Genomic DNA, 13,385 nt, shown 5'->3' with positions numbered 1-13,385 from the left:
CTCTTTTTAGAGGTTTATTTTTATAAACAAGCATAACATTGCTGGAAAAAATGAAGTAAAAAGAAACAGAGAGAGGTTGAGATGGATATAAATAACAAAACCAAAGAGTTCACAGCAAACACACGCTGCTGTGGGGGGGTGTGATTGAACCCCTACCTGAGTGTGGAATGAGTGGGTGCTCGGACTTGTGGCAGGGCGATTCAGGCAGCAGCACTGGCCCTCTCCTGCTGGCCACGCCTCCAGGGCGCAAGACCAGCATGCACTGCAGCAGCAGCAGTGCATGCTGGGTAGCAGAGTGTCCCATCGGGACCTGGGCTTGGCTTACTTCTCCTTAGGCCTCAGAGGCCAAAAGTAAGAGGACACACCTGGAAAGACAGAAAGAGAAAATGACAACAAATTTTAAAAAATGCTCTTTTTTTGGAATAAACATATTGATAGGATGAAGCAGCAACAAGTCACTTCCTTCTTCATCAAACAGCCGCACCCCGTTTTGGTTGTGTTTATGGGAAAATAATTATTGTGGTGCTTTAAAAGGTTCTTTGCTGCATTTTCCCCTGCAAAAATGTAAAAAAACAAATACTAGTTTGCGTTTTTGTTTGCTTTTCTAAACAGAGAGAGGCAAGAAAGAGGGAGATTTGTGGCTGCAGTCTACAAATCTTATTTAGTATACTGTAACTTACACTCATAACTGACAGCCAAAATATCAAAAAATGGCAATTTTGAAAAAAAAAAAAACATGGCGAGTGTGAAAAATATACTCTTGGGGATTCAGTTTATGGCACATCAGGCCACTGGGGGCGTTGTTTGTCCAATCTGATGAACTTTGATCCACATTTATAAAAGTTATTTTTTATAACAGTGCTGATCACCGACTAACAGTGACAATAGATAATTGCTTGCCTGACAGGCCATAATTTTGGGGCACTTTAAAGAGGTGGTTACTCCGAAGGGAGGCAGGAACATTGCAGACAGTCTCCACTCTTTAGCTCATCTGTCTTCTGCATTCACAAAGAATTTACCCCAAGAGATAAAATGCAGCAAAAGTGTATCTTAAATAAGAGAAGTGTGAAGAAGATAGAGTATGAGATAAGAAATTGTGCTGCGTTTTTGCTGAGCAACAGCAGTGTGTTTGCTTCTCACTGGCACAGAGAGACTTTTCACCTCTGACACAAGGTTCATAAATCAGACACGGTCTGCTTTACCTCATCCACCTGAAGTGTATGTGTGTGTGTGTTTGTGTGCATCTTTACTATAATATCTGAAAATATGTGCTCTTTCTGCAAGTCTTTGCTTCCAGAGAAGTTGAGCTTTATTATACATATTGATAGAGTGCAGGTATAGTGTTTCAAGCATTCAACTGTTTTGTGTTATTATCGCTCGAAGACGAATGGGCAATAATGGTTTTGTGTGTGTGTGTGTGTGTGTGTGTTCGTTTGTCTGTAGCATTAGCAAAATATCTCATGAATCACTGCACAGATTTTGTTGAAACTCTGAGAAAGTAATCACTGATGTACATCTATACCTGATTAAACTCTGGAGTCAAATCTATGAAGATGGCCACCACATGTAAGCGACCTTATCAGACAAAAAAAAAAGGTCAATCTCAGTCAGTTTTATAGATATTGAGCTAAGGTTTGATGTGGTTGTAGCTGAGATTCATCGTCAACACCATCTCTGAGCATGACATCTTGGTACTTAGCATGAGATTGTGCATAACGTTATTTTTAAGGTTTGACCAGAATGATTACAACGTCACTATTTCTTAAAAAGATCTTTAAAACTGGCACGACAGCTGGTGGGTAATATGCACTCCTTTTAAGGAATGCTAGCTCTTTTGATTAAAAGTGTATTACTTTGTGTGTGTGTTTATATACAGTATAAGTATCTATGACTGATATGGAGCTTCACGGTTCTCCTCATGAGTCAATGAAATCCTTTGGCTGCTGTAAATCTGTTGTTTTTTTCATTCCAGCTAAATGTCATCGTTATGTAATACATATGGAAGATTCACGCAGCCTAGAAAATTCAGTCGCTGCAAGAAAAACAACTATTTGCACAGCTGTTCATAGTTTCTTTCATTGTGGGAGAGAAAAGATGAGCTGTCTGCGCCACCTACATCATTAATTTTTAATCATTAATACAATGCTGTTACCAAGAATGATTCATGCTGTAAGAAACAGAAGCAGGGGCTTTTTTTATTTATTTATTCATTTTTGATTGTACACCACATCATGAGCAGCGTGTGTAACAGGCTGTGTTAAACCATTGAGGATATTAATAGAAAAACACTGGTTTCATTTTCAGAACGTAGCTTAAACTGCAGAAAATGTTCTACTTTTTTATTTCATCCTTCACTGGGGCTTTTTATTTGTTGTGTACTCCAAACAAGAAGAAAAACAGAACAATGCTCCCTTCATGATAGAGTTGATTTAGTGTGAATAGTAGGTTGCGAATAAGCAAAAACTATTCATATTGTGTTTGTTCTGTGAAAGCAGCAGAATAATAGAAATGCAGCTCTACTAAAAAAAAAAAGAAAAAGAAAAAGAAATCCTGAGGTGGTGGAAAGATTTGTTCTCCACAGGCAAACCTCGTCTCTGCTTCTTTTCCTGAAATATGGATCCACCTTGGAGCTCCGAGTGGCTCTAAGGAGGAACATGAAGTTATTCTCCATTTTTGCTTTCCTTCAAGATGGTGAGAGTTTATATTTCAATTTCTCTCTTGAATGTACAATTTAATCTGCTTTTAGTGATTATGCTACATGATCCAGGGGCCTGTATGGGAATCACTGAGTGGGTTTCTCTAAGGCTCAGAAAGACGAGATTTAATGTGAAACACCATCATCTACAAGCAACACTTGAGTTCATTTCCCTTTTGACTTGATGGATCCCACATCAGCTTCTTCATCTTTATCACCCATCGCTAAAAGACGAAGGTAGACAGTGTTTTTACATGTGTGTATGTGAGAGTGTCTGTTAACACAATATCTCATGAACCACTGGATGAATTTAAAAGAAACTTCCAGAAAATAAAAATTGGATGTAAATCTACAACAGATTAACTTTTGAAGTCAACCCAATTCAATACGGCTGCTATAATTCAGTTAATTTTACAGCTATTGTGCTAATACTTTGTGTAGTTGTTGCTGAGGAAAGTTCCCAACACAAACTCTACACATGATATTCAATATACTGAAACTTTTAGAAAGCAATAATTGAATGGACATCGAAAACTGATTAACTTCTAAAGTCAGTCTAATATAAAACAGCCACGACAGCTAATCAACATTAGCAAACACAAAAATGGCCATAACTCAGTCAACTTTGTAGATATTGAGCTAAAGTTTAATTTCATAGGAGTTGAGAGTCCATAGCACTTACTCTGATACCATATGAGATTGTGCATAACATTATTTTCAAGGTTTGACCAAAAAATCCAAGTCCCCTCCCATCATAAGATGGTCTTAGTTAAAACTCAGGCATGAAAAGCTGCGAGTGATATGCATTCCTTCAAGGAATGCAAGGCCTTTAGTTATTAATTTCAAATGCCAGTTTTGCATGCTAGTGGCATTGACAGTCTCCAACAATGCTTTCTCTCACCAAGAACCCATTTTACTTGTTAGTTTGTTGGCTGGGACATTCTCCTCACCATTTGTCAGACACTCATATAATCTTTCACGTCTGCGTTCACTTAGAGAAAATATTTCATAATCTCCTGGGCCCAGAGGTGAGGCTGACTGAGGAAATAAGATTATGGCTGTTTTTACAGTCTTGTTTAAGTGTGTATGGGGGTCAGAGATTTGAGATGGATTGCTGTCAGCATATGTGCAGGCCACTGACACACATTTACACACACACACACACACAAACCTGCAAAGAGTTAGCTGACAGGAGCAAAAGTTAAGGCCAGCAGGTTGAGAACCCTTTGTTGGCCTCCCTCTCTCAAAAACCTCACATCATTTCAACCATGCACACACACACATACACACATTTTTAGAAAGTGCCGCAGAATGTCCTTCAAGCTGAAAAATGGGCATGTCATGAAAAATGAAAACTGCCATGAAGGCTGGGTGATCGGGCCTGTGTGTGTGTGTTCATTTCTTTTTACTGTTAGCAAAATATTTAATCAACCACTGGCAGATTTTAATAAAAACCTCAAAATGTAATCATTGGGTGTTCTGCTGCAAAGGATATTATTTCAGAGTCAACCCAATTCAAGATGGTTGTTACAGCTAATCGACTTTAGCAAATCTAAAAATGGCTTTAACTCAGTCAGTTTTGCAGACATTGAGTTAAAATATGATGTGGTAGTAGCTGAGAGTGATTCCCAACATACAATTAGAGACAGACTGCACAAAATTTATATTTAAAGAAATTCTTGCTTTGATTTGCTTGTCTGACAGCATGCAGCTAACTTTGATTTTGGTCTGGATGGTTGACTGCTTAGTATAAAATATTTTGCCGGGCAGCTATGTTGGCATGCACTTTCAGGGCTTTGTTTCTTCCTTTAACCCTGCGTTGAGAGCTAATTTCCATGTGTGTGGAGAGATTCGTCAGCCTGTTAATGATCCTTTTTGTTAGGAATTTTGCGTTAGTCTGTTTTTGTCAGCAGCTGAAGAAATATATAAAAGTCATAGTGGAAAATTATTCTGATTGATAGGTTTCTTAGGGCTGAGGGGAAACACTAAATAGGGTTTAGCCAAATGTTACTAATCTTGCAAATAAAACTTCAGGCCTATTTTAGTCCAAAACATAGACAGCACCCTAAGCTGGGAGCAGGAAAAAAGGCAGTATTGACTGTTTTCATTTATGTCCTAATTTCATCATTGAGCCTTTAGTCTTTAATTAGTTATTTTAACTTGTTTGGGTTTTTTTTTGACAGCTTTGGGGACTGAATGTAGATCATCCAACAGCCCTTTCTGGCCCACAGTCCTCAATTTGCCCATGCAACATTTAAGGGGACTGAATATATTTTGCAGCCAGCCTGTAGTTCCCATTTGAGAATCTTTGTATTGATTGTCATTTAATGATTGAAGCATAGAAAAACTCATTTGGCTTATGTTTTGATGACAATCTAGACTAAATGAACTGTTTTTTTCCTAACATGATAAATAATTTGCACAATGAGAGACAGATGGGAAAATTAAGTTGGGATAGTGTAGGGACATTTGTCACTGAAGAGATGCGACCATACTTGGTAGCAGAAAACTACAAATTTAGGAAAAGTATGCAGTCATGTTTACATTGAAGACCATCTGGTGTGCTTGCCCCGTTTAAACAAATGAAAAAAGTGGCTTGTTGTGGAATTACAAACTAAACCTGCAGCTGCCAGAATGATGGATGGACTTTACTGCTTCACAGAGTTTTTTGAGAGCATCCTGAAAGTGTAGCAGTCAGAGCCTCACTATTGGATTACATGTCATTTGGTTTATTTTTTTAATGACTTATCACTGATAAGTATGCATGCACTTATTAGCATCTTTACTGCAAAGCTGTGAGGGGAAAAACATTTTTTTAAAGTCAATAAGAAAATGAAACGATACTTTCTGCAATTTCTTGCATGCGCTATTCTTTGTTTTACCTTCAGCATCTGGATTTACTGAAAACTTTCATCCAAACCCCTAATGAAAACCTGATCACATGGTGAAACAATTAAGATCCAAGATACATTAAAAAATGTCTGAGCCATAAATTCTAAGACTTAATAGACCCGGAGATAACCTGATTTATGCATGCACGTGCAGTTGCGTCACACTTTTTAATGTAAGTAACAGAACGCAGACGGCGGTGATTTAAAACCAAATCATCTGACTTGTTGCATCATTCCCATGCAGTGATTTGCGGTGGATCCTTTCCTCTCAGCTCGCCACACGCCACCAACTGGTCCTGTGGGAGAGAACTGAAAGAGCTTTCTGTGCTATTCAGCGGTTTAACTCTAAATCATCTCCGGGGCATTAGCACATGCCTTCACCTTCACCTACTTTTGCTCGCCTTCCCACATGTAAACACATGCTCAGTACAGGTGCATTTGTGGCAAACACTTTAATATCACCCAGGGACCTGGTGATGGATAACATCTCCGTACATTCAAGGCACGGAACAGAAGTACTGCTAACCACATAAAAATTAATCATGGGGTAAATAGTGTTGTCATATAAAATGCATATATAAAACAGTATGCAAGCAGGATATTAAGCTGTAAAGCCTTATTTTTATTTCAGGAAAATTTATTTTTCAAATAAACTTCTCTTAACACCGATTTGTATTTGCCCCATTGATGCACCTATTTATCTATGATTGATGACTGTTCTCGGAGGAGCAGCAGGTGGGGCTGTCAGTTCTGTTTTTGTTTGTTTGTTTTGCAAGATACTTACAGGTTGACTCTTTTTGGGGGGAAGTTTTTGGGCCTGACACAGCTTGTGGGGATGACAGAGATAGACAAATTGTATTTTGAGTAAAAAGTAAAACTGCCATACAGCATGTAGGCTGTTGATCGAATCCATGTGGCAGCCAAACTTAGATTTTCATTCAACCATCAAATACAACTTCTATGATGCCATATTTGGATAAACAATGATTTTTTTTTTAATTTATATTGGATAAATGCCTATTAAATATTGATAAAAAAATCAAGCCTCAAAGACCCACAGAGTTATACAACACAGGGCAATGAGGTTGTTCTGTTGAACTATCTAGTACTCTGGCTTCCAATTATAAATTTTCTTGGAAATTTTTAATAATTTTAATAGGACCCTGCAAAATCTTGAAGTACCACTTTTTTTTTTTTTTTAAAGCCATTAAAGTTTAGCCTTTAGAGCTAAATGAAATTGTTTGAATTGTTCTTTAAAAGCTTTCGTTCAAACTTGTTTCCAAACTCCTGCTGGAAAATGAAAAATATTGATGTGAGCAGAAATGATTTAGGGACAAACTATCCTTAAGGTTTCATTTATATTCAGTGCAAATTTCAACCAACTCTGATGATAAATGAGTAGCTTAAAGTTTGAAAGTGTAATCGCAGACTTTATTTAAAAGATGTACATAAGTGACTGAAACTAAATACCTTAAGAAGCAAAAACACTGACAACTACTTGACATCATTCCAGAGTAATTCTCATTAAATGGGACATGACTCAGTGTAGCATTTTGGTAAAATACACAATCACTTCTACTCCCCAAATAAAGATACTTTATCATATTTATGTGTTACTTTGACTGCAACTAATTTTCTTTTTTTCTTTTCCAATCAGTCACAATTTGGCACAGAATCTCCCTAAGTTCTCGCACATGGGATGCTAGCTTTAGCTTACCAGTTAGTTTAGATTAAAATAAAGAAAATATAGTCTTTATCTCACTAAACTTTATCCAAATGTTGCAATTGTCTAGACTCCATATGTTATGTCTTTTAAGCCATTCCTTGACCATAACAGTAAGCAACATGTAATCTGATATTACAAGTGGGGTTATCAAACTAATTCAAAGAATTCATTGAATTTTTGTGCAAGTGCTTTAATTTTAATGATTTTCTATTGTACCTTTAAAATTTGAAATTTATTTATTAAAATCAGAACAGCGTGCAAATATAATGCAAATGTTAAAAACATTGAATACATTGCACCAGGTTTAGCTTAAGGCTAATTTCTGTCTTTAACATAATAAATGTGAATATGTTTTTGACAACCCTGCATATCATGTTTAGATTGAAGGACCTTGCAGCAAAATGTAAAAGTAGATAATGACATTCAGTAGCATGTAGACGTACAACATACATACACACACACACACACATACAGATGTGTTAGGAGTTGAGGTGTCAGCTAACTAATCTATTGAATTCTTCCTGCAGTAACGAGTGGAGAGAGGATCATATCAACAGCACTATTGATTTTGTCTTAGGGGGACTTCATGATGGTTAAATTGCACTATACATAATGAATAGGCTCCCAAATAAATCCTGGCTTTGTATTCGTCTCACTGACACATAGATGCAACACACACACACACATACATAAGGCTTACATGCAACAAACACATTTGTCAAATGTGAGTGGTGCAGCGATGATCCATCTGTCCAAACACAGTCAAGGGAGTGTGAGATGGGGGTCACACCACAGTGCTGATAGATGCTTTTCCCTTTCACTGATCACTCTCTGTGGCCAGACAGGACACACACACACACACACACACGCACACAAACACACACTCAAGTAAAATCCACCCAGTCTTTGCTTTAGACCACAGCACACAAAGACATTACTGAGCTACTTTATAAAGCTGTGTGTCCGTGATGCAGAGTGCCTATTTTTGTGAGTTTGGACTCAACTGATTGGGTGTTTGCCCGTTTATCACTCTGTCTATCAGGCGAGTTATTGCCAGTTTTTTGTTTGTTGTTTTGTGTCTCTGTCTGCCAATAGTCTTTTTTTTTCTTTTTTCTTTTGGCTTCTTATGTTTTTAGCTCAGAACACAGAAAGTAATGGCAGAGATGTTTGCCTTTTGTTTTGCTGTCTGTCTGAAAAGTATGACTGACAATTTCATTTAATGAATATTATACTGCTTTATTGGTTAATAATTCAATAAATCAATGACACAATCAACAAATACTCAAATCAACCCAAGTTGATTAAGTGAGCCAAATGTATAAATTGTGTCTTGAGTGACAAGGGATGACCAAGTGACCATCAGGCTGGCAGACTGACAAATAATCGTAGAAAAGAACAAACCAAGCGACTGACTGACAGGGAGGCTGCAGAAGTGCCTGACCGAATGACTGACTGCTGCATAAAGCACAACATGACTGACAAACTGGTCAGGGGTCTGATATTTCTTCTTATCTAGCTGCTTTGAGAGCTCATTTCCATGTGTGTGGAGAGATTTTTCAGTCTGTTAATGTTATCTGTTCTCCGTCCCCTCCGTGACAACCTTTTATTGACCTTTTCCCTCTGTGTTTATGCTTTTAGTGCACCTCAGTCTGCTGGGTGTCTCAAAGGCTCAACAAAGCCGAGACACTGATGGAGCGATGATTTTGCCATCAAAGAGTTCATTGCGGTGTGGCAGGGCCTGTTTCTGCTCGGCGACCCCCCAGATCAGAGGGCAGATTAATTCCACAGGAAGAAATATTTGTGTCTCTAAAAGTAGGATTGAAAAGTGCACTCGGATCTGATGGCTTGTTTGTTTCAAAACCTTATCTGCAGTGCACAGTGTGGCCTTTGGGGCACAAATCAAAGGTGCACATATACGATTTTTCCCTTCCCCCCCTTTCTCTCACTCTCACACACACACTGCAGAGTAAACATCTCTCCCAATTTTCTTGCCCTGGAATGCATTTCACAGTCTAGGTTCCTTATTCTCAACTGAATTTAGTTCGCACTTGGACTGAATAATTCTGAGCCACTGTCTAGTTACCCATTATTTCTGAAGGTCTTTCCAATTTTTCTCTGGTCATGTTGTCAATATAAGAATTTTGCACATTAGAGATATAATAAAAATAGGTGTTCATTTAATGTCCAAAAATACCTATTTATTGTAATCTGAAAGGATCACCCAATCTAGAAACCAAACTGCAGAATCCAAACAGCTCAAACAATCTATTGTTTAAGCCAGAATCTCACTAGACTACAACTGTTGGAGACTAGTTGGTGACTAAAAACTGCAAGAAAATAGATAAATTCTCTTTATGCATTCTCACTGATTTCTGAGTGTTTGCGACAAGTGAGCCATGCGGCTGTGTTTTGAGAGGCCAGTTTACGTAAACCACTTTTATTTTCTTATTTGTTTGCAGGATTTTATTCTGCAAACAAAAAGCTATATTCTAGGCTGTGTATATTATTTCATTTCCAACCTCCGCCCACACCTTACCCTCCTTGTCCTGCTTTGTATCCACCTTGAAAGCAGCTCAAATATTTATGATGAAATGTACTGGAGTGCACTTTTAAAAATAAAGATAAGCAAATATGGACTGGTTTTTAATAATTATTATTTATCACTAGGATGGTTTTTAAACCTGGATATTTGGGGCTGAAGACTTAGATGTGTTCTGTCCTAAGGAAAGCTCCCATGCAGGTGTCAGAACACAACTCTAACTCTAAAAGTACAAAAACTAAATGAAAAAAAAGGTTTGAAATGTGTTTGAGTCACCTATGACAACTCTATGACTATTTTTGCAGAACTCTACTACATCTCAACAAAGCTAATATCAATAAATCCTTCTATAGAGCCTGATAAGCACTTTAAGATCACATTCATACACCAATAAGGCACCCATTGGAAGCAATGAGGGGTTCAGTGTCTTGCTTAGGAATACATACTGAGGGAATCGAACCTCCAACTCTCTCGTTGGAGGATAACTGCTCTAATCACTAAGCCACAGTCGCTCTCAATTAGTCATCAACAGCTCAGTCAGATACTACGTTTATGTCTGATTATTGCACACTCTGTTTCCATGGCCTTCCTGTTTTAGTGGCAAAGGCTGTTTGCAATTTGAAGCAAAAGCGAGGTTTTTTTGGTAGAGATCTTGCACATCTTCACCTTCAGAAAAGTTTGTTTCACAAACTTTTTACTGAAACCTTTGAACTAGACTGTTTTGAAGTGATTTTTGGATAATCTTACACTTCTCTTCTTCTGAGACACAGTCGTGCACAGCTCAGCTTATCTTGTGCATTTCTTTTTCAAGCTAAAAACAATGACTCTCAAACCCTGCAAAAGCTTTGCACTATATTTTAAGAAAGCTTTTTTTGGCCAACCTGGATGACAAGCCTGACCACAACCATAGCTTTGGTCCAGATAAATCTGGGACAGAGATCACACACATTTGCACACACTCACTGAATCATAGAAAAACACACACATAGACACTCTCCGCTGCTTTGCTAGAAAACACACCCAGCAATTTACTCAAAAACACAACAAGCCCCACCCCAGGTTCCTCAAAGCCACTAAACTCATTTCTGTTTTGTCAACTTAGCTGACTTAGCACTCATAATCTTGCCTTTTCACATGCTTGAATACAACCTGCGTATATATTTTAGCACAAAACTAAGTTATCCCTGTAGGGTAAAAAAGGTCTAGTGTAGCACTGAAAGTGACATACTTTAGAACAGTGATTAACTCTTAAATGCTATGTGACAACAATCTGTGTTGATGTTGCCGCCTTTGTGATTATTGGAGGTAGTTCAATATGACGTGTGACATAATTACCTAAGGTCTAACACAGTAGACCTTAGAGTGCGCAACAAAAGCTGCTTTCTTTCAGATTTAGGTCAAGGTAAGGCAGAGTCAGGACTTCTTAATTATAGAGAATTTATCATGTCTGGTTTGGGGATTTCTTCTTTTGAGGAGGGTTCCACTGAATCAGAAGAGCTGAGAAATATGATGCTACTTTAGTAGGTTGCTAACCCTTGTTGGCACCAAGCATGAAAATAGTTGGCATTTAAAACACAGTAATTGCCATTTTTTAACACTGTAACCTTTACATTTTTCAGTGCCATCATGTCTAAGTGAAATACACGTTCACTGGAAACATTTATTCACAGGAGTCTAACCTAACTAGCTTTCTTTCCAAGTTAAAAACGACCCTAAGTAGTAAAATGAATAATATCAGCTTTCAGGATCTGTGCACACGCTCCTTTTTTTGTACTAATTACCATCACTCCACCGTGTCTGAACTTGCCTAATTTACTATGACCTGACTGCTGCCACTGCAAAGAGATGTCTGAATAAGCCTATTCACTGGAAAAAAGAGAGAAAGAACTCATAAGCCTGACCCTGGCACTGATCGGCTGTTGAGACAGTGGCTCTGACACATCCTACAGACCCCGAGGCGATTGTCTGAGCTGCTCAAAGTGTCAAGAAAATGTTGTTCACAGGGACCAAGTTGTCACAACTACATTGCAGGGTTGAAGTCCCATAAATCTCTGTGACAAAATCCGGAGTTTGTCACTACGGTTCTCAGTCTACATCTCACTGAGAGTTTTAGGTTTCTACTATTCTCTGACTTCATATCATCACCCCAAAATGATAGACTGATTCATAAACCTGTTTCATTTTTCCAACACCTCAGAGAGGATGCAAAATTTCCTGTCATTTTCTCAGCTTTTAACTGCTAGAGTAATGCACTGACATCAACGATTTCTTGCACCTCAAATCCTTTGTTCTCCGTGTGCCGTCTTAGTCATCTAATGTAATGACTGATCCAGGAGTTGTTGCAAAGATGACCGCAATTCTTCCAAGACTTACAAAAGTTACCGTACACAAGAAAACAGAAACATCAAACCTGCAAATGCACATTCACCTGGGACTGTAGCGATAAGGTGCGTACAAAGCCCTCCACAGAGGAGTGGTGACATTTTTAATGCTTTAATTACATGGTTGGCTAACGGGTAGCCCGCTTTCTCACTGGGCGCAAAATTATACTATCACTGTCTGCAGCTGTGAACACATGCAAAGTGTAAAACTGACTTTGGCTTTACACAAACACACATACCTTCAGAACCTCTGAAGTGAAGAAACAGAGTAAAGGCGCTCTCTGCTCTGCCGGTATCAAGGGTAGGTACTAACTACAGGACCAACCCATTGATCTGCGCTGACAAAAGGTCACAGAAATGCTACCTTGACGTTTGCCAGAGTATAAATGAAAAGAAAATTACAGCCGTCCAAGGGTAAATTCCTCTCATTCAGCTGAAAGTATAAAAATCACCCAGTGCAGATTTTTTTTCTTTTTAGGTTGTTCTGCACAGAAGACTGCAGTTTCAAATCATCCAATTACTAATATCGCAATCAATCATCAGCTTTCGTGATGACACAGTATGAGTTGTGAATGATGGATGAAATCTTTTCCAGATTTTATGGGGAAGGCTGGGTCCCTTTTGTTCCACTTGCTGTGAATAATCAGAGCTTTTAACAGTTTGAAGCTGGAGCTTCATGGACAGAGGTGCACATAAAATGATATGTTTGTTCTGGCATTACATTTAAATACAATTTGAATTGTTTAATTGTACAGTTATAAAGAGGATAATATTGGAATTTTCTCTTTTTTTAGCGTTTCTATGGCTAAAACTGTTTCCTATTTAAAACACAGAACAAGGAAGGTATAAAAATGAAAGACCTTTATACAATGGGTCACTCAGATGAAAGTTACCTTTGTAATTGATCCAGGTAGCTCAGTGGAAAAGTGTAAATTCTGAGTGTGTGTTGACGATAGACAGTTTATATCGAGGCCTAACCAGAACCTGGAAGTTGATGTGAACAGTTTCCCTGTAGGCTGGTTCCAATACAAGTTTTAAGTCCCCACACAATGAAAAAAAAAACAACAACATTATATATATATATATATATATATATATATATAGTTGTTGACTCCTGTTGATTCACACAACTTTTACCTTGCTGCTGTATGTT

General features: G+C 38.1%; 1 protein-coding gene across 5 annotated transcripts in view; it reads right to left on the bottom strand.

The window, feature by feature from the left end:
• The window catches only part of sema5a (sema domain, seven thrombospondin repeats (type 1 and type 1-like), transmembrane domain (TM) and short cytoplasmic domain, (semaphorin) 5A), a 151,987-nt gene that overhangs the window by 111,791 nt on the left and 26,811 nt on the right, over positions 1-13,385 (bottom strand). For all 5 annotated transcript variants that reach the window (XR_005232599.1, XM_017406745.3, XM_037973211.1 and 2 more), the window contains one exon: positions 157-365. Coding sequence is in view for 4 of the 5 variants with exons in the window: in XM_017406745.3 (XP_017262234.1) it covers positions 157-304 (148 nt within the window). In the remaining variant the exon portion in view is untranslated. The remainder of the gene's footprint in view (positions 1-156; positions 366-13,385) is intronic.

This window comes from Kryptolebias marmoratus, linkage group LG21 (genome assembly GCF_001649575.2).
Source record: "Kryptolebias marmoratus isolate JLee-2015 linkage group LG21, ASM164957v2, whole genome shotgun sequence".
NCBI lineage: Eukaryota > Metazoa > Chordata > Actinopteri > Cyprinodontiformes > Rivulidae > Kryptolebias > Kryptolebias marmoratus.
Note: the sequence above shows the minus strand (reverse complement) of the source record. Positions and strands in the feature narration are given on the sequence as shown.